Below are 20,004 nucleotides of genomic sequence, written 5' to 3' on the forward strand. Positions count from 1 at the left end.
CTTCGATCGAGACAATTAATCCTAAGCAATTAACCAAGTTGTCCGGCATGTCATTGGTCCCTCGACGCTTCGTCCGATTCCTCGACGCTTCGTCCGATTTTTCGACGCATCGTCCTCTCCTGCAGTCTATTGCCCAATCGACCAGTTGACTCCGCAACTCCGATATCCTTGGCACAATACCAGCTCTTCTTGGCCCGATATCATTGGTACGCTAGAAAGGCCAAGATCGACAAGGCCGCGGTCACGGAGGCCATTCACCACCAACCTCGCTCGGGGTTCACACCAAGGGCAAAACCCTGGCACTCAAGCGCCTCCAGGAGACGTCACCGGACACCGCATCCTGCTACCTCCAGCTCCGAAGCCGCTGTCTAGAGATGCACCTCCCCGTCCCCGCTTCCGCTAGGTCCAGGGCAGCTACCAGGAACACGCCGAACGCTGACACTAACCCTAATTCTCACCCTAGCTCTCCTCCTGGTCCTAGTCGTAGCCCTAATCTCGTGAACCGGGCGGACGGTGCGGCAGAGAGTCCGGTGAATTCGGACTCCGTGGGGTCCGTACAAACAAAGAGTAACTGCTTCAAGAAAACAAAGGCCACGGCGGTGGCTGTTCGGGAGGAGTCGCCGGAAAGTTCTTATGGGGAGAATCATCTCGAGCTCGACACCTCCAGGTTGGGTTTTCCTCGATCCTTGAAAGCGTTGGGTTCCTTTGTGGGTCACCGTGATGGTTCTTTGGTTCTCGGCCTTGTGTTCTGCTAATTACCCCATTCTGGGGGACGTCGGGCCCTTTCGGCTATTTGTAGTCTGTTCGGGACCTGGGGGCCTGGAAGATTTTTTATGGGCCGACTCAATTACACGGCCTGGCCTGGCCTGGTGAATCCGTATTCTGTTGCGTTTACGATTCTTTTTTCCGGCGATTTATATGAAAAGATTTTGAAATATTATAAATTATAACCACAAGGTCCTGTTCTTTATCGTCTCGTCTCTCCTCAATACGGTCGTACGATCGAGGTGTGGTTTGATGAGATATGGATTCTTTAACGATCTAATTTTCCTTCTGCTTTCCCGAGTCGGTTATCTTTGGATCGCACGGAACCAAAATTAGATATCCATGCAATCCCCATTCTGTGACTTGATCTGGGGAACTGATTGTTGTTTTATGTGTTATTTCTGTTCTACAAAATTAATCTTCAATCCATCGTATTCATACCTTTGTCATCTTTTTTGTTGTATTTGTTTCTTGGATGGAATCTATGCTTTTTATCGTGTACTATAGTTTAGTAAGAGTCTACCCTAAATGCAGAGATAACTAGAGCGTGAGCATTCTATTTGCTGGATCTAAACGGTTCCGCAGATCACGATCTGTAGTGGTAAATGGAATCCCGCAGGAAAGTTCCCTCCTTGGTGGAGCTATGCAGGGACACGGCGATCCTTAACCTTAGGTTCATGGGAGATGTTGGAGACACGGAGTTGCACCTATTGAAGGACATCTTACCTCGCTGTAACATTGAGGAGTTGACCCATATCGAGTACTCATCGGAAGTAAGTCATGCGTTGCTATAGTCGTCTCTTTTGAGATTCTTACATGGCCGTGGTTTTCGTATTAATCTCAAGCTTTCTGAGTCACCACCATTGATAATTGATTTTACTATGCATTTTAGGGAAGGGACCTCAGTCCAGTGACAGATGACTTGTGGAAAAGATTCTATGTGCGATATTTTGGAGAGAAAAATGCAAATACTGTGATCAACAGGATGAAACAGAATAAAGTAGTATTTAAGTGGAGAGAGCTCTATGAGGTGCTGCATCATTTTTCTAGGATTTGCTGTTTTTATTATAAGTGATTTGTTTGGCAATCTGTAATTCTCTGGGTGAAGAAATTGAATTTGCATGACTTTCTTGTAGGCAAAGGAAAAGGAACTGGATGAGGCTATAAATAGAATGGTCCAGAAAATTAATGCAGAGACCCAACATAGTAAGTCATCATACACTTTTATATTTTGTGCCTGTTAATTGTATGTTCTGTAGCATGGAGTAATGTTTGAACTGCACCAACTGGTACATTGCTTAAGTTGAACAGCATCTAGCTTCAGAATGCTGCTTTCATCACAGGTGCATTTTCACTGTGGCAATATAAGTACGTAAGTCCAACCATTGGCTGATAGGTACAGAAGCACATATTGTTTCATTTTGTGATTATGCTGTATAGGCTTCTTGCTTGAGCTTTTTTTGCTGAACTTTTTCCCTGTGGAAAATGTTGTTTGTTGAATTCTCAAATTATAAGGATTCTCGGGAATGACAAATTTAATCCGAACATGGTGTTGTAATAGCAGATTGTATGTTTTGAGTCCTCAGGACATGTAATTTTCCTACTTTTTATTATTATTTTGTGACACATGTCGAGCTCGAGCGTTACCCAATCAACATGTCGTAGGTTTGATTGAATGCAATCAACCAAAGCATGTTATATTTGAGGATAATTATGACATAATTTTAAAATTCTTTTTCTATTTATTAGCATAAGTTGTTCCATCATTTGTTAGAGGTTAAAATTTAATGTAGTATTTACATTAGGAACCCAACTCTCACATGATATGCGCTTGTGATCAAGATTGGGATTTGCCTAAAAATTGATGGTATTGGTTCCATTGTCTACTCTTAAGTATTGTGTTTAGAGGGCCAATAGTGGCCTGCTCTGCTTATTGAAGCATTAGCCTTGAGGCAGGCCATATATATCGATAGAAATGTAGATTATCATCATTAAGACTGCCTTATGAATATTTATTATCAAGAGAGAAATAGCCTTTTATCAAAAAGCTGTTGTTTGTTGTTAACAACTTTGGACTCCGTTTGGGATCGTGAAGTCTCTCGTTTTGTATAATGCCAATAAGTTTGTTGTTTATCTTGCAAAATTTTGAAGAAGTCATTTAGCTTGCCAGGACCAATGGAGTCATTCTAGATTAACAAATTGTTCACATTGTTCTAGGTTGATTAATTATTCTACCAATTAAGGTTGAAATTTATAAGCTAACGCATTATTTTTAATCATTTTTGAAAATGTTTGTAGGTGTTTTGTAATTGTTACTTTTTTGTTTTTTGAAGGGAAAGAATGGAATCGACAATTCCAAAGTTGTTCTGAAGATCCACTTTCAAAAAAGAAGAGAGGCCATGGGGAAGGTAACTTCTTCATTCCTGTGTTTGATGTGTTTCATTAGAGGATTGTGAGTGTCCAAAAAAGGTGAACTAAATGCTGGTTGCTGCAGTAACCAACTTTGCTAGTTGACAAAAAACATATGATGTGTATATATATATATATAAACATGTTGATGACTGATTATAGGAATTGGACCGAGTAATGTGAAAAGTAACCTGATGAAGAAGGCAAAATTGGAGTATCGTAATAGGTGAGTTTGGATTTGTTTTCTGGATCCAAACCTTGTGTTGCATTTATTCTAATAAAGTTCAGTTATTTTTCTTGTCAATAGCCATGAAGTAAAAATACATGCTCTGCAGCCAAACAGGTTATCACATCAAAGGTAGATCATTTTTTTTCTAAATCTGGCAAACCGTGTATCTTTGTATATTAGCCTTTAGCCTTTTGGAGAGTTATTTAAAATCATGCTTTCGTCTTTTCTGTATCTTACACTCTTCTTCTTGTTTGGCAGCATCCCAAAACAAAACAATATCCTTCCAAGTAGTCCGGATTCAAGTTCAAGAAATGGAAAACCAGCAGCGAGAAAATAATTGCTTTACCTCATCTTTTCAGGGTTTCTCATGAGAAGGAAAACTGTGGCATCTATTTATTTCCTACAATTTATGGTACTCTGTCAGTAAGGTGCCTTGTTGGCATTAGTCTCTTTATCAGCCTCATGTGAGTTTCGTATCTCTATAGAAAGATTTGTGTTGACTATAAATATTTGGTTTTATAGCATTAGATTTGAGTTTTATCTCTTGACACTGTATTTTGTGCTGTGGCTTCTAAGTCACCTCCCTAACTAGATTACAGATTAGGCAATAAATCAGAGCTGAACGGCTATGTGATTACTGCCTGTCGCAAAAATGAGCCAATGATGTGCTCAAAGCAATGGTTAAGACATGTTGGTGTTACATGTCTATCTTGATCATAGCTACTGCCCGAAGCTGACTATATTGCTTTGGATTAGATTTTTTTTGTTTTTTGTTTTATGAGATATAATGATCGCTGCTGTTGGATAATGCCGGATGCACTCGTTTTGAACATCCAACTCCTTATGTGCAGTTATGCCCTTAAGCAATAAATCCCTAAATATTCTTAAATAATCAGTATGTCCCTAAATACCCTGAAGAATAGATAGACATTGATATAATATCTTATACCTAAACAATAGGGTTTATCATGTATGTTATGTTTTGTATATCTGTTGACCGATTATATTAGATTTGAAGTTTTTAAATCTATAAGTCTATTATCAAAGAGTAAAATATTTATAAAGGATATCCTTGGTGTCTCATGTCTAAGGACCAAGTATACTATTGAGATAATAAAATAGTTGTCTGAAAATAAGGTATTATCAACCATTTAACATTCTGTGAGCGGATCAATCAGTGAACTCATTCTCTAATGAGCACATGCAATATAGCTCTAGTGTCTCAACACAAGCAGATATTAGACTAGTCGCCTCCATCATATGGATATGTATACAGTACATAAGCTTATCCGTCTATCTTGATATCCTACTCAAGTGACCAATAAACAGGATTATTTAGGGTATATGTTTAATCATAGTGTGCTGTAATAGCTAATAGAATTTGGATGAATTTTAGCATGGTCATATATGATAAGGTTTCGTTATAGTTAACACATTACCTTTAACGATACTCCTTAACCACTAGCATTGTTTTATAGGTCTCTACCTTTCTATCTACTCCGATCTTCTTTTTGAAGATCCACTTAAAACCAATGGGTATAATACCCTTGAGTGAATCAATTAGGTTCCAAACCTTATTAGAGTACATAAAATCTATATCATAATTCAGAGCTTCTTACCACTTCCTGGAGTCTATACTCGCAATAGTCTCCTCGTAGGTTTGAGAATCAATATTCTTTACATCCTCTCCTTTGATATATCCCAGATATCTCTCACGAGGATAGAGTACTCTATTGGACCTACATAAAGTTGGAACTTAAATGCTAGATACATGAACAGACTCGAGCAATGGAGTGGTGCTTGAGCTAGGTTCTCTAACCTCGCTCAACACTATCATGCTCCCATTGTCTCCGCTAAAAATGTATTTTTTCTCAAAAAACAACGCTTTCTTTACTACATAGACCTTTTGGTTCTCTAGGTTATAGAAATAATACCAACAAGTTTTCATGAGGTATTCCACGACTTACACCGCTCCGTACTAGATTCCAACTTATCGGGGTTCTGTCTTTTAACGTGGGTAGGGCAGCCCCAAATCTCAACAACCTTAAGATTAAATTTTTTTCATTTCCATATCTCATATGGATTAGGCACTACTGGCTTAGTTGAAATTTTGTTCGGAAGGTAAGCTGTAGTCTTTAGGACATATCCCCAGAATGAGATGGGTAGGTTGGCGAAACTCATCATGGACTGCACCATATCTAACATTGTGTAATTTCCCTTCTCGGATACACCATTGAGCTAAGGTGTATAAGGAGGTATTTATTGGGATAGAATCCAATTGTCCTTGAGGAATTGGGTGAACTCTGTCCTAAGTATTCACCTCCTTGATTTGATTAAAGTGTCTTGATACTCTTTCTAGTCTGATTCTCCACTTCATTCTTAGACTACTTGATTTTCTTGATGGCATCATATTTGTACTTTATCAAGTACACATGCCCATATTTTGAGAAATCGTTAGTAAAAGTAATAATGCAGGAGTAACCACCCATGTCATGAGTTGACATGGGACCATATACATCACTATGCATGAGTTCTAGCAACTCAGTAACTTTCTCTCTAATTTTACTAAATGGAGAGTTGGTCAGCTTTCCATGAAGGCAAGGCTTGTAAGTTGCATATGACTTATAGTCGAATAGATTCAGGTATCAATCTTTTAACAACTTTTAAATCCTTCCCTCGTGGATATTACCTAAACTACAATGCCACATATATATACTTTGTTTACCTTATCTTGTTTCCTCTTTCGTGATGATCGTATCATCTAATAGTATTAAACAACCATTATTCTAAAAACCTAATTTATATACACTAACTATCAAATATGAAATGAAAATAAAATTTTTGATAATAGAAGGAACAAAATTGCATGCGTCTAATGCAATAATAACTCCACCAGGCAGATGTAGGGTGACCTCACAAACAGCCATTGCAATAACTTTTGCTCTATCGCCCATCTTGAGGTTCATCTCACATCTCGCTAATCTCCTAGGTCTTGTCACAAATGTGATAAGTACTGTTGGTATCCAATATGCATGTGTTATCATAAGATTCTGACAAATGGAGAATAATCATGAATGTACTTGAAGCTTCTCCAAGCTTCTGTTTCGCCCTATCTATAAGGTACGCTTTACAGTTTCTCTTTTAATGTCTTTTTTTGTCGTAGTGGAAGCATTGGCATTTGTCCTTTGCTACATCTTTCTCTAGAAGTCCCTTATGTGGCTAGGAAATCTTACCCACTAAGGACTCCCCTATGGCTAGGAATCCTAGGCCACAGGGCTGCCTTGTGTGTCTAGGAAACCCTAGCAACCAAGGAGCCCCTTGTAGCTAGGAAACCTTAATTGCATGACAAGTTTTCTAGTTGCCTGCTTGCCCCATGCGACAAAGAGTCCTGGCCACTAGCGCAACCCCTGTGGCCAGAAAAACTTGGCTGCTAGGGGTGTCCCTTGCTGCAAGGGCTGCCATATAGCAGGTTGAGAGAACCCTTGCAGCTCTCGTTCCAACTGCTTTTGGCTAGGACGAGAGCAGCAAGGAGGAGCTCTAGGCCAAGGCTGCAAGCAGCCTTTGGCCAATTTAAGTGACAGCAACAGTTACTGCACTTTCTTCATCTTTTGTGCCAACATATTTGACAATAAAAGCCCTCTATAAAACACCTTATAAAAGAGAAAATTGTTGTAGCACATATCAATAATCTATCATAAAAAAAATTATAGCAATAGCACAAAAAAATTCTACGTGAGTGAATATAGCACACGCAGTTTGAGATCAATCTTCTGCATGAGTAATCTGGCTCCGATACTATTGTTGGAAAATCTTGGGTGACATCATTTCAGCAGTGGAAGGATAGAAACAAAAATTCATAGATTTTCCTTAGAAAATAGTTTTATTATCGTCGTATAAAAGTTTGTGCGCAAAAACCCACGAAATCGAAAAATTACGCGCAAGAGAATTAACTAGGGAAATCGCATATCCCTAAATTTCTATAGATCTGTGGGATTAGATGGAGTTCAAATGCCCTCCTCTCTAGCAACGATCCACATGGCAGGGGTTGCAACGATGCTCGTAAAATCATTGCTTAAATCTCCTTATTGCGCACACCACACACTCAAGAAGGGGTTGACCCTTCTTACTCTACACGCCCCAAACTGGAGGAGAGAGAAAAAGAATAGGAGGTGGCAACCTAAAATCTTTAGTCTATGGGCTTTTAGTTCCCTTTTATTTATAAAGGTCCCTTTTTAATTTAACACTAATGGATCATGCCCTATTGGGTATTGGATCTCCATCCAATTACCCAAGCCTTTTATATTAATGGGTCTTAACCTAAAAAATCAAATATTAGCTCTTATTGGATCTTACCTATAGGATCTAATAATTCAGGGGCTTAATGGATGTCCATTAAGATAGGGGCTCTTGCGAATATATCATATTTGAACATCTACTCGTCATAACACCTACCATATATATATAGCCCTCTAGGCTCATTATCGAGTTGGCCGTGAATCATTCCTATCAGAATACCTTCTAGCTCCGTGAATTATTATCTCCATAATAATTCACTTGACCTATCGATTGCGGACGTACTAGACTACTACGTCATAGTTCCCAAACGACATAAGGGAATTCAATCCTTTGGATATATCCATCATTAGTTATCGTGTACCGATAGTCTTTCATCTATCTAATATCACAGAAATCATATACTAGCTATGGTGCTGTCAGATCCATATAGTTTCTCTTTGAGTCTCACTCTAATCAGATTCTTAAGGAGAACTCTCTCTCTCTCAATCCGAATGATCTTGACTAAGGATTTGTCTAAGCAAGAATACACAGGATATTCATCTTATGATACCGAGAGTGGATGATCCTCTATCGATACTTAATAGCTCTTGTACGGTTGGCTACCACTATTAATGACCAGTTGTGCTAGATTTGAAACTTCCAAACCTATAAGTCCGGTATCAAAAAGTTGAGTACGCATACAAGACATCTTTACTGTCTTAAGTTTAAGGACCAGGTTCGATGATAGGATTACTATCTGATAATGAGGTATTATCAACCATCCAATATTTCATTAGCGGATCACGTAACAAACTCATTCTCTAATGAGCATATGCTCTATAGCCTCAGTGTCTCCACATGAGCAGCTATGAGACCAACAACCTCAATCAAATGGACGGGTATACAACAACCAGTTTGTTCGGTTATTTCGACATCCTTCTCGAGCAATTTATGACCGAGATTATTTAGGATCTGTGTTTAAATGTGAATTGATCTCATTATTGTGATATCATTATCATTACACAGATCTATGGAATCACAATATATAAAACAATATAAAGTGAGATAATACTATAATAATAATAAGTAAAAAGAGTATATGTCATGTGGTATCACTGATGTGATTGGCTTATAGAGCACCTATGACTAGTATCAGGGACTAAACATACACATTAACTAAGGGAAGACAGGTCTAATGGATTTGATTATCCTATATCGTTTGGGGACTATGGGGTAGTAGTCTAATACGTCCGTAGTCGATGAGTAGAATGAATTATTATAGAGATAATAATTAATCGCAAAAAGAGTTCTGATAGGTACAACTCACAATCAGCTTGATATTAGACTTAGAGAGTGACACACATATAATATGTATTGCGACGGATAGAGGTTCAGATATGAGATATCCGTTAAAATTTTTATCTTATTGGATACTCAATTAGCCCATGAATTATTAGAACTTTTGGGTGAGACCTAATAAAACTAAATAGATATTATTAGATAGAGATATACTAATCTAAAAGACATGGGTAATTGAATAAATATCTATTCCCTAGTAGGGCAGGATCCATTTGGGTTAAGTGATAAGAACCTTTATAAATATGAGGGGCCAAAAGGTGGCATAGGCTAGTCTCCTCTTGGCCGCCCATCCTATTCTTCTCTCTCTCCTCTCCTCAGTTGATAGCTCTGGTTTAAGGTTTGTGGATAGCAAGAAGGTTTGATCTTTTCTTAATCACAGTACAACCTTCTAGTGCACGTAGAGAAGAAGATCGTATAGCAATTTAAGAAGCATTATATCACCACGTCTATCGCGTGGATCACAGTTAAAGAGGAGGATCCTTCATATCTCTTATTGATAAAATTTTTTGAAGAATATATAAAATTCCTAGGTAAGACATCTTGTATGACATGTGCGAATTTTGAATTTACGTACCAATCTTAAATTGATAAAGAGATATATTTTTTGAAAAATCTAATTTTTATTTTTGTGCTGTAAGTCAAAATTTTCAACATATATAATACAAAATATATATTTTCCTACTTCTTCATAGCATTCATCTTTGAGACATTAGAATATGTCGCTCTCGTTGTTTCTGTTGATTCTCTCTAGGGTTTAGGTTGAGAGAGGTTATTTAGGTATATTTGTGACAGAATAATTTAGGTATATTAAAAATTATTAAAATAAGATTGCAGATAATAAAACGAGGTTATGAAAGGTAATCTTTATGAGATAAATGCTTCGGATGTTTATTGTCCATAATACCCTTCCGACGCGCAGAGTTCGACTTCAAGATGCTTTGCCCCTCGGGGAAGTGTGTCCACTTACAAATCATTCCCATCTGCTCCATCGGAGAAAAGAAAGGAGAAAGGAAAGAAAGCCCTCCAAATCTTTGGTGTTGCCATCTCCCTCCTCGCGGGTGCGCGTCTCCTCCCTCGACCTATCGCTTCCCATCTTCTCTGCTTGCCTTTCTTTGCTTCTCTTCCCCTTCGCTTCCAGCACTAGCTCCCCCTTCGTTCTGCCTTCACGATTTCTGTCGTCTTAATTTTTTGACCTTTCCGCCATTGAAGATTTGATTGCCGCTGAGTAGAACGGATTTTGATGACGAAATCTCAGGGTTCGGCAATAGGTACGCGAGGAAAGCCAAGATCGACGGAAAGGCCGCGGTCACGGAGGCCGTTCACCACCAACACTCGCTCGGGGTTCACACCAGGGCCAAAACCCTGGCACTCAAGCGCCTCCAGTAGACGTCACGGGACACCGCGTCCTGCTACCTCCAGCTCGGAAGCCGCTGTCTCGAGTAGCACCTCCCCGTCCCCGCTTCCGCTAGGTCCAGGGCAGCTACCAGGAACAGGCCGAACGCCGACCCAAACCCTAATTCTAACCCTAGCCCTGCTCCTGTCCCTAGCCGAAGCCCTAATCTCGTGAACCAGGCGGCCGGTGGAGGAGAGAGTCCGGTGAATTCGGACTCCGTGGGGTCCGTACCAACAAAGAGTAACTGCTTCAAGAAGATCGGGAGGCGTCGCCGGAGGTCGATGCTGCGGAGACGGAAAGTTCATTTGGGGAGAATCATCTCGACCTCGACACCTCCAGGTTGGGTTTTCCTCGATCCTTGTAAGCTTTGGGATCCGTTGTGGGTCACCGTGATGGTTCTTTGGTTCTCGGCCTTGTGTTCTGCTATTTTCCCCATTCTGGGGGACGTCGGGCCCTTTCGGCTATTTCTGGTCTGTTCGGGACCTGGAGGAGCGAGAAGATTTATTATGGGCCGACTCAATTGGACGGCCTGGCCCGGTGAATCCGTAGTCTGTTGCGTTTACGACCCTATTTTCCGGCGATTTATATGAAAAGATTTATAAATATTATAAATTATAACCACAAGGCCCTGTTCTTTCTCGTCTCGTCTCTCCTCAATACGGTCGTATGATCGAGGTGTGGTTTGATGAGATACAGATTCTTTAAGGATCTAATTTTCCTTCTGCTTTCCCGAGTCGGTTATCTTTGGATCGCACGGAACCAAAATTAGATATCCATGCAATCCCCATTCTGTGACTTGATCTGGGGAACTAATTGTTGTTTTATGTGTTATTTCTGTTCTACAAAATTAATCTTCAATCCATCGTATTCATACCTTTGTCATCTTTTTTGTTGTATTTGTTTCTTGGATGGAATCTATGCTTTTTATCGTGTACTATAGTTTAGTAAGAGTCTACCCTAAATGCAGAGATAACTAGAGCGTGAGCATTCTATTTGCTGGATCTAAACGGTTCCGCAGATCACGATCTGTAGTGGTAAATGGAATCCCGCAGGAAAGTTCCCTCCTTGGTGGAGCTATGCAGGGACACGGCGATCCTTAACCTTAGGTTCATGGGAGATGTTGGAGACACGGAGTTGCACCTATTGAAGGACATCTTACCTCGCTGTAACATTGAGGAGTTGACCCATATCGAGTACTCATCGGAAGTAAGTCATGCGTTGCTATAGTCGTCTCTTTTGAGATTCTTACATGGTCGTGGTTTTCGTATTAATCTCAAGCTTTCTGAGTCACCACCATTGATAATTGATTTTACTATGCATTTTAGGGAAGGGACCTCAGTCCAGTGACAGATGACTTGTGGAAAAGATTCTATGTGCGATATTTTGGAGAGAAAAATGCAAATACTGTGATCAACAGGATGAAACAGAATAAAGTAGTATTTAAGTGGAGAGAGCTCTATGAGGTGCTGCATCATTTTTCTAGGATTTGCTGTTTTTATTATAAGTGATTTGTTTGGCAATCTGTAATTCTCTGGGTGAAGAAATCGAATCACTAGCCAAGAACCAGGCCAACCACATTCTTGGCATAGAAGTTCTGCAGAGATTGCCAAAAGGAAATCTTAGGATGTCATGTCTATTGTTTAAAAATTTATATTTCAAAAGATATATGGCGTGTTGAATTTGCATGACTTTCTTGTAGGCAAAGGAAAAGGAACTGGATGAGGTTATAAATAGAACGGTGAAGAAAATTAATGCAGAGATCCAACATAGTAAGTCATCATACACTTTTATATTTTGTGCCTGTTAATTGTATGCTCTGTAGCATGGAGTAATGTTTGAACTGCACCAACTGGTACATTTCTTAAGTTGAACAGCATCTAGCTTCAGAATGCTGCTTTCATCATAGGTGCATTTTCACTGTGGCAATATAAGTAAGTAAGTCCAACCATTGGCTGATAGGTACAGAAGCACATATTGTTTCATTTTGTGATTATGCTGTATAGGCTTCTTGCTTGAGCTTTTTTTGCTGAACTTTTTCCCTGTGGAAAATGTTGTTTGTTGAATTCTCAAATTATAAGGATTCTCGGGAATGACAAATATAATCCGAACATGGTGTTGTAATAGCAGATTGTATGTTTTGAGTCCTCAAGACATGTAATTTTCCTACTTTTTATTATTATTTTGTGACACATGTCGAGCTCGAGCGTTACCCAATCAACATGTCGTAGGTTTGATTGAATGCAATCAACCAAAGCATGTTATATTTGAGGATAATTATGACATAATTTTAAAATTCTTTTTCTATTTATTAGCATAAGTTGTTCCATCATTTGTTAGAGGTTAAAATTTAATGTAGTATTTATATTAGGAACCCAACTCTCACATGATATGCGCTTGTGATCAAGATTGGGATTTGCCTAAAAATTGATGGTATTGGTTCCATTGTCTACTCTAAGTATTGTGTTTAAAGGGCCAATTGTGGCCTGCTCTGCTTGTTGAAGCATTAGCCTTGAGGCAGGCCATATATATCGATAGAAATGTAGATTATCATCATTAAGACTGCCTTATGAATATTTATTATCAAGAGAGAAATAGCCTTTTATCAACAAGCTGTTGTTTGTTGTTTACAACTTTGGACTCCGTTTGGGATCGTGAAGTCTCTCGTTTTGTATAATGCCAATAAGTTTGGTGTTTATCTTGCAAAATTTTGAAGAAGTCATTTAGCTTGCCAGGACCAATGGAGTCATTCTAGATTAACAAATTGTTCATATTGTTCTAGGTTGATTAATTATTCTACCAATTAAGGTTGAAATTTATAAGCTAACGCATTATTTTTAATCATTTTTGAAAATGTTTGTAGGTGTTTTGTAATTGTTACTTTTTTGTTTTTTGAAGGGAATCAATGGAATCTACAATTCCAAAGTTGTTCTGAAGATCCACTCTCAGAAAAGAAGAGAGGCCATGGGGAAGGTAACTTCTTCATTCCTGTGTTTGATGTGTTTCATTAGAGGATTGTGAATGTCCAAAAAAGGTGAACTAAATGCTGGTTGCTGCAGTAACCAACTTTGCTAGTTGACAAAAAACATATGATGTGTGTGTGTGTGTGTATATATATATATATATATATATATATATATATATATATATAAACATGTTGATGACTGATTATAGGAATTGGACCGAGTAATGGGACAAGTAACCTGATGAAGAAGGCAAAATTGGAGTATCGTAATAGGTGAGTTTGGATTTGTTTTCTGGATCCAAACCTTGTGTTGCATTTATTCTAATAAAGTTCAGTTATTTTTCTTGTCAATAGCCATGAAGTAAAAATACATGCTCTGCAGCCAAACAGGTTATCACATCAAAGGTAGACCGTTTTTTTTCTAAATCTGGCAAACCGTGTATCTTTGTATATTAGCCTTAAGCCTTTTGGAGAGTTATTTAAAATCATGCTTTCGTCTTTTCTGTATCTTACACTCTTCTTCTTGTTTGGCAGCATCCCAAAACAAAACAATATCCTTCAAAGTAGTCCGGATTCAAGTTCAAGAAATGGAAAACCAGCAGCGAGAAAATAATTGCTTTACCTCATCTTTGCAGGGTTTCTCAGGAGAAGGAAAACTGTGGCATCTATTTATTTCCTACAATTTATGGTACTCTGTCAGTAAGGTGCCTTGTTGGCATTAGTCTCTTTACCATCCTCATGTGAGTTTCGTATCTCTATAGAAAGATTTGTGTTGACTATAAATATTTGGTTTTATAGCATTAGATTTGAGTTTCATCTCTTGACACTGTATTGTGTGCTGTGGCTTCTAAGGCACCTCCCTAGCTAGATTACAGATTACGCAATAAATCAGAGCTTAACGGCTATGTGATTACTGCCTGTCGCAAAAATGAGCCAATGATGTGCTTAAAGCAATGGTTAAGACATGTTGGTAGAACATGTCTATCTTGATCTTAGCTACTGCCCAAAGTTGACTAGATTGCTTTCGATTAGATTTTGAACATCCAACTCGTTATGTACAGTTATGCCCTTAAGCAGTTATGTACAGGTAGCTGTACGGCAAAACCATTGGGTGACGGAACAAGAGAGACGCACCGTCAAATGAGGAACACAGAAACAAATGACCTCTGTAGTTCCTCCGCGTGATGGGTTTCTCCCCCGGAGCTTTGGTTGTTTCTCTGCTGCTTCTCAATCTGACAAGAAAGGCCTCCCACTCTCAAAGCTTCAGCCGGTTGTGAATGGGATCTGACCCTCTTCGAACTCGACGTGACGCTCTCGGCCACTGCAGGTGTTAAGTTGCTCCTCTCTCTACGACGGATGTCGAGGTAAGGCTAGCGTCGCCTAGCAAACTGTGGAAATACTTATTTTTAAGAAAATTAATTAGAGAATTAATTTGAAATATATTTATTATTATTATTTTTATAAATTTAAATTATATATATCATTATATTAATGATTTATTATGAGTTAACATGTCAAAATTAATTAGAGAATCAATCTGAAATAACTTAATATATGTATTTATGGATGCTGAGCGATAAAAAGTGATCCATTGCAATTGCATTAAGAATAAGCTTTTTATATTTAGTTGTAAAAAAATAAAATATTTTATAAAATATGTCATCTACCTCTAATAATCTCTTATTATTTTTTTATTCATTCCATTATTTTTTTTATTCAGATGGATGACAACAGAGGAGATAATATGTAACTATATTCACATAATTAATCAATGATTTTTTTATACCGAAAACTAATACATATTCAACGAGTTTTCAAGTACCATCAGATTTCAATTTACCCTAACCGTTTATGGTTGACGTTTGATCCATTTAATAGAAATACGATGACACGAAGGAAAATACATTGTTTTCGAACGTTGAGATAATAGATACGTAATAGGAGAAAAAAACACCTTTCGAAGATAGTCTGTCTTTTGACATTTCTATATTTATAAAAATCATATAAGAAAAGGTCACTTTGATAACATGTCGGAAAAATCACGTGGAAAATCCCACTACCAGTCAACGGTCAACACGATATTCTGTAAGGAGTAGGGGACGGAAACGGAAGACTTGCCCCTAACGGACCGTCTCGCTTCGCAGTAAAATTATACCGTCGACGGAAGAAAAGAAGACGAAATTACAATTTTCGTTACTTTTTTATTATCGAAAGAAAATAGAAAAAAGAGAGATGAGAACGATAGTGAAGAAAAGTGCAGTAAACGGACGTCTCCTCCGTTTCAGATTTGAGAACGGAGTCCTCCTTCCCTTTACTCACTTAGTTCTTTACGTGTTTGCTGGTCGCTCTTCCTCTTTGATCGGTCTGTTTTGGTTTGTGTCGAGAGAGAAAGGAGTCCCTTTTTGGTGTCTTCTTTTTCTTCTTCTTTTACCGAGAACGGGAATGGAGAAGGGAGGCCAGAGAGTGGAAGCGGAGAGCTCCTCTGCCTCCGCGGGAGTCGTCGTCGTCGTCCAGGAGAGCAGCGACGCCGTGGGCGAGGAAACCGAAGTGGAGCTCGGCGGCCGCGATGTCGAGGATGAGGAAGTTGATGCTGATGAAGACGAGGAAGCCGGAGCCGATGGGTTCGTTCCCTCGCCGCTGATCCCCCTAAAGGATCAACTGGAGAAAGACAAGGTCTTGATGCTCTTTCTTCTTCCCTCTTTAGCCGATAATTTTTTCTTCCTTCGCCCTTTTCGGGGCGATTTTAGATCCATTTTACCGTAAAGACGCGATCTTTACTGCCGACTGATGCCGTGGTCTGAATGCTTTCTTCTGGTCGTTTCCCTTTTTCTCTTACGGTCATTTGCGATGTGTGGTTCCTCCAAAGATGCCATATTATTGGCGATTGAGGTCGGCTTAGTTTTCTTGACTGATAATGAGTGTTCGATGCACTTCTGTCTCCGTCTAAATCAGGTCTGCACTTTCGCCCTCAGCTTTCCACTTCTATCTTCTTTTGACATTGAGATGGATCTGGCGCTGATCGTTGTTAAGAATCTACGGTTGCTTCTCTTGGTTGTGTTGTGTCTGTAAAGTATCGCATACTTCCGTGACAAAATGATTTTTCCTCTATGGACACTTGAATTGGGCACTTCCTGTTCTTGTACATGACGGGGTTCTTTTCTTGGGAGATTGCCTAGATTTACTCGAGACAACGATTTTGTGCCACATGATACAGTTGCCAGGCAACATTAGCTCAAGTCACACATAAATCTGTAATGTAGGTTGTCTGGCTGCAAAATAGACCTTTCAACTAAACAGGTGGATTTTTCCTTTGTAGTAAAACCAGAGGATTGATTGGCCTTTTTCTTCATATATCTGTTCCTTTGTCAACAGTTGACAGTGATTGTTTCAAACCCTTGTTACTTATACATCTTTTTTGTAGTTAAGCCAAATCAAAATGATTTGGGTTTGTCATTCAAATGATATGAAGCATTATAATGGTGATTCTAGAATTTTATTTTATATCTGTCTTGCTAGTCTCTTCGAATTTTTCTTGCTTGCAGCTGTCTCTTGTTGATTTTCTTGAAGAATCTGTTGCTAAAAAGAGTTAAATTCATAAATCGACTTTTCGGATTAATAGAGCAGGAAGCCAATGAATAATGAGTATAAAGGATGTTTTTGCTCAAAGGAAACCCTTTTCCATCCTTATACTTCCAGGCCCATTTGGATACATCTCTCATAACACTTGGCTGGTCTCAGGGCCATCAATATAGTACAACAATACCATATTGGATGTGCGGTGCAGCTGTTGATATTTTTGACATTTTCTTCCAATCTTACGTCTTTTTCATCTATAAAACTGTATAATTTGTTAACCTTATTATAATTTTTCTTAAAGTGCCATTCTTGATGACCATTTTACTTGGCAGTTGAAACTGCTACTTAATTAGCATACCATCGTATAGAATTTATTTATAGTAGTAATTACAGATGAACAGCATTGTCAATTGGAAAGTAGTCGTTTAGGGTCCTTTTCTTGCGTCTTGATGGTGTTCTTGATCTATTCTAGACAAGATTTTGTAGTTTGACTGTATAGTTATGTTCTCTATTCTTCCACCCACTAGTTACTATAAATCAGCATTGCTGCAATGACTTTCTACTACACCCCAAACACCCCCCCCCCCCCCCCCCCACCAGCTTTGTCTATCTTCAATTCTTCTCAATCAAGATCCTATTTGGTGTTCAATTTCAAGGGTCATTTATTCAGCTTGTAAAGAACTTTAAGTTATGGGTGAATCTGCAAATTACCATTTGCTGGCAAGATATGGTCATGGCATAGTCTAGAACTATTATTATTTTATTTTCCAAAAGATAGTTGATAATGTTACAGCCTCAATTAGTCGCAAGCTAATCTGTGAACTAAACGTTGTCTACTTCCACTTGTAACATGAAGGGGACATCGGTTTGTCCTATATTTGTTATTCAATTACCATTCATTAGCTCTACATAAACAATTACATGTATTATATATAAGGTAATTCTCCAATGAAAACGTTAACATCAGGTACTTGGGTTGCCATGCAAAGATTTCAGTTTCTCTTACAAGTCTTTTATTGTTGATATATACAGTTGTTACTTCTCTGAGCCATTTTATTTATCTAGTTTGGCCATAAATGGACTTGTTGGTGGTTTATGACACTGTTGCATCTACGTTCTAGCACTAGCTGATGTTTGTTTTGGGATATTAAAACCATGGCCTTGCTCCTAGATATCATTGGTTGCAAATCAAGTTGCCTTCACATGTAGATACAAACACTGAACTAGAGAGAATCATAGAACAAAACAACTCACATTCACTGGCTTCAACTGATAGGCATAATTTGTAGTGTTTTTTTTTTTAAGAAATAAGTTTGTAGTTGTCTTATTTATTGAACCCTTGTTTAAGCTTCTCCAAGTTTGTATTGCAGATAGTAAAAAGAAAGCATAAGTCTAACAGGATGCCAAGATACCTGCTTCAGGAGTAGGTGTTATAGATGTAAAGGAGGGTTTTATCCTCTCTGATTGACCTATATCTCTTATTTTCTTTGTTTCCATGGAACAGAAGCAATGTCTTTTTCTCTTGCCTCTAGTTACAATGAGAAGTCAAGTTTAGTTTCTACTTCAATATTATGGCTACTTCTTAAGTAAATATTGATTTGAAACCATCTGCCAAATTCTCACTCACATGAAAGAAGGTTTGTTAACTAGCAGTAAGCAAATTGTTGACAAATCCATTATCTTAAATCAAAGCTCGTTTATTATATCTTGCAGGAAGATGAAAGTCTGAGGAGATGGAAAGAAAAGCTGCTTGGCTGTGTTGAAGGAGAGTTGGATGGTCAGTGTTTTATTGTCTTATTTCTTCTTTATTTGATTATTGGAGGTTTTTCACGACTCATAAACCTTCTGCAATGCTTTCTGTATATCTTTAGGCCAAACTGAACCTGAAGTTACATTTCACTCGATAGGAGTCGTATCTGAAGGCCATGTTGATTCAGTCACATCCTTACCAGTAGCAGAGATGCAAAACCGAGTTCTTTTTACTCTGAAGGAGGGATCTAAATATCGCCTCAAGTTGACATTCAGTGTTAGGCATAATATTGTCTCTGGCCTAACTTACTCGAACACAGTGTGGAAGAGAGGGCTTAAAGGTACAATCTTTTACATAGGAATGCCAACACAAAAGATAGAAATTCAACCTCAACCATCACAATGATTCAGTTAACAAGACATTTCATCTCTAAATAGAATATAAATTCTGGATTTTTTATGAGAAAGAAATAGTCATGTGAGCATGCATGACTAGTGTATACAGTCAAATATAGTCAAAGTTGTAACTAGAAGAATGCTGCAGGGTTAGACTGCTGCCGCAAGGGACCAGAGGTCACTCGTCCTTCTAATTACATATTGGTTTCTGTTCTCAGTCGATGATTTTGGATGATTTCTGTTTTGGTAACACCTGTGTGGTTAGATTAGCCAGTGGAAGATGTGATGCATAAGCTCCTCCAGGTTTTCCATTTGAGTTATCTGTAACTATTAGATCTTGGTTGTGACAGTGGATCAAAATAAGGGAATGCTCGGTGCATTTGCTCCTCAACGTGATCCACACGAACTCTTGCTGGAAGAAGAGACCACTCCATTCGGGGTGCTTGCCCGAGGAATTTACTCGGCAAAACTTAAGGTACATTCTTGTTCTAGTGGCACAAGAAATTGGTTACTTAAAAACTACTTAGCTTCATCACTAGCTTTTCTCTTCCAGGATTTCACTGTTAAATCTTTTCTACCATCTTTTTTTCTTTTGGTTTTTGGTTGCCTGCAGTTTGAAGATGATGATAAGAGATGCTACTTGGAACTCGACTATTCCTTCGAGATCAAGAAACGCTGAGTGTGTATGCATCCTCTCTTCTAGGATTAATCATTGTGAGGTGCAACTGCATAAGGATTTTATACTGCAAAGTTAACAAGTTTTATGAGAGCATCCGTAAGACCTCTTATAATTTGTATGTGGATCTACACCTGTATGTTTGTCCATTTGCCTATACTTGTATTAATTTGTTTGTATGCTTTATGCTCCTGATTATTACTGTGTGTGTGTGG

General features: G+C 38.5%; 3 protein-coding genes across 12 annotated transcripts; all 3 read left to right on the top strand.

Moving 5' to 3' along the window:
• The first annotated feature begins 219 nt into the window (after positions 1-219).
• Positions 220-3,943, top strand: LOC135640811 (uncharacterized). Of its 4 annotated transcripts, none has more exons than XM_065155576.1 (8): positions 220-667; positions 1,300-1,538; positions 1,658-1,795; positions 1,902-1,971; positions 3,099-3,173; positions 3,337-3,400; positions 3,482-3,532; positions 3,662-3,943. In XM_065155576.1, the coding sequence occupies exons 2-8, from the start codon at positions 1,371-1,373 to the stop codon at positions 3,738-3,740; spliced, it is 645 nt and encodes a 214-aa protein (XP_065011648.1). In that variant the 5' UTR covers positions 220-667; positions 1,300-1,370; the 3' UTR covers positions 3,741-3,943. The 4 variants fall into 4 exon arrangements, 3 of the variants coding, with proteins under 3 accessions (XP_065011648.1, XP_065011649.1, XP_065011647.1); XM_065155577.1 differs by lacking the exon at positions 220-667 and adding an exon at positions 962-1,007; XM_065155575.1 differs by lacking the exon at positions 220-667 and having other exon boundaries at positions 1,004-1,538.
• A 6,009-nt stretch (positions 3,944-9,952) lies between these two features.
• LOC135639810 (uncharacterized) lies at positions 9,953-14,208 on the top strand. 7 transcript variants are annotated; one of them, XR_010497040.1, is made up of 9 exons: positions 9,953-10,095; positions 10,293-10,769; positions 11,398-11,636; positions 11,756-11,893; positions 12,130-12,199; positions 13,326-13,400; positions 13,602-13,665; positions 13,728-13,797; positions 13,927-14,005. XR_010497040.1 is itself a non-coding variant. In XM_065153731.1 (9 exons), exons 3-9 carry the CDS (start codon positions 11,469-11,471, stop codon positions 14,003-14,005), a joined length of 645 nt encoding a protein of 214 aa, XP_065009803.1. In that variant the 5' UTR covers positions 9,953-10,095; positions 10,293-10,769; positions 11,398-11,468; the 3' UTR covers positions 14,006-14,208. The 7 variants fall into 7 exon arrangements, 6 of the variants coding, with proteins under 6 accessions (XP_065009803.1, XP_065009809.1, XP_065009808.1 ...); XM_065153731.1 differs by having other exon boundaries at positions 13,747-13,797; positions 13,927-14,208; XM_065153737.1 differs by having other exon boundaries at positions 11,483-11,636; positions 13,747-13,797; positions 13,927-14,208.
• A 1,506-nt stretch (positions 14,209-15,714) lies between these two features.
• On the top strand, positions 15,715-19,975 carry LOC103989934 (rho GDP-dissociation inhibitor 1). Its single transcript, XM_009408894.3, has 5 exons — positions 15,715-16,065; positions 18,682-18,745; positions 18,840-19,058; positions 19,464-19,588; positions 19,727-19,975. The coding sequence occupies exons 1-5, from the start codon at positions 15,835-15,837 to the stop codon at positions 19,790-19,792; spliced, it is 705 nt and encodes a 234-aa protein (XP_009407169.1). The 5' UTR covers positions 15,715-15,834; the 3' UTR covers positions 19,793-19,975.
• Positions 19,976-20,004: the final 29 nt, after the last annotated feature.

The sequence above is a fragment of the Musa acuminata genome, chromosome BXJ3-6 (assembly GCF_036884655.1).
Source record: "Musa acuminata AAA Group cultivar baxijiao chromosome BXJ3-6, Cavendish_Baxijiao_AAA, whole genome shotgun sequence".
Taxonomy (NCBI): Eukaryota; Viridiplantae; Streptophyta; class Magnoliopsida; order Zingiberales; family Musaceae; genus Musa; species Musa acuminata.

Excerpts from the sequence above, each read along its gene's own strand:
- LOC135640811 (XM_065155576.1), top strand. The coding sequence starts at position 1,371 with ATGGAATCCCGCAGGAAAGTTCCCTCCTTGGTGGAGCTATGCAGGGAC. Across the intron at positions 3,401-3,481 it reads AAATTGGAGTATCGTAATAG|CCATGAAGTAAAAATACATG; the intron begins GTGAGTTTGGAT and ends TCTTGTCAATAG. Across the intron at positions 3,533-3,661 it reads AACAGGTTATCACATCAAAG|CATCCCAAAACAAAACAATA; the intron begins GTAGATCATTTT and ends CTTGTTTGGCAG.
- LOC135639810 (XM_065153731.1), top strand. The coding sequence starts at position 11,469 with ATGGAATCCCGCAGGAAAGTTCCCTCCTTGGTGGAGCTATGCAGGGAC. Across the intron at positions 12,200-13,325 it reads TAATGCAGAGATCCAACATA|GGAATCAATGGAATCTACAA; the intron begins GTAAGTCATCAT and ends TGTTTTTTGAAG. Across the intron at positions 13,666-13,746 it reads AAATTGGAGTATCGTAATAG|CCATGAAGTAAAAATACATG; the intron begins GTGAGTTTGGAT and ends TCTTGTCAATAG.
- LOC103989934 (XM_009408894.3), top strand. The coding sequence starts at position 15,835 with ATGGAGAAGGGAGGCCAGAGAGTGGAAGCGGAGAGCTCCTCTGCCTCC. Across the intron at positions 16,066-18,681 it reads ATCAACTGGAGAAAGACAAG|GAAGATGAAAGTCTGAGGAG; the intron begins GTCTTGATGCTC and ends TATATCTTGCAG. Across the intron at positions 19,589-19,726 it reads TTTACTCGGCAAAACTTAAG|TTTGAAGATGATGATAAGAG; the intron begins GTACATTCTTGT and ends GGTTGCCTGCAG.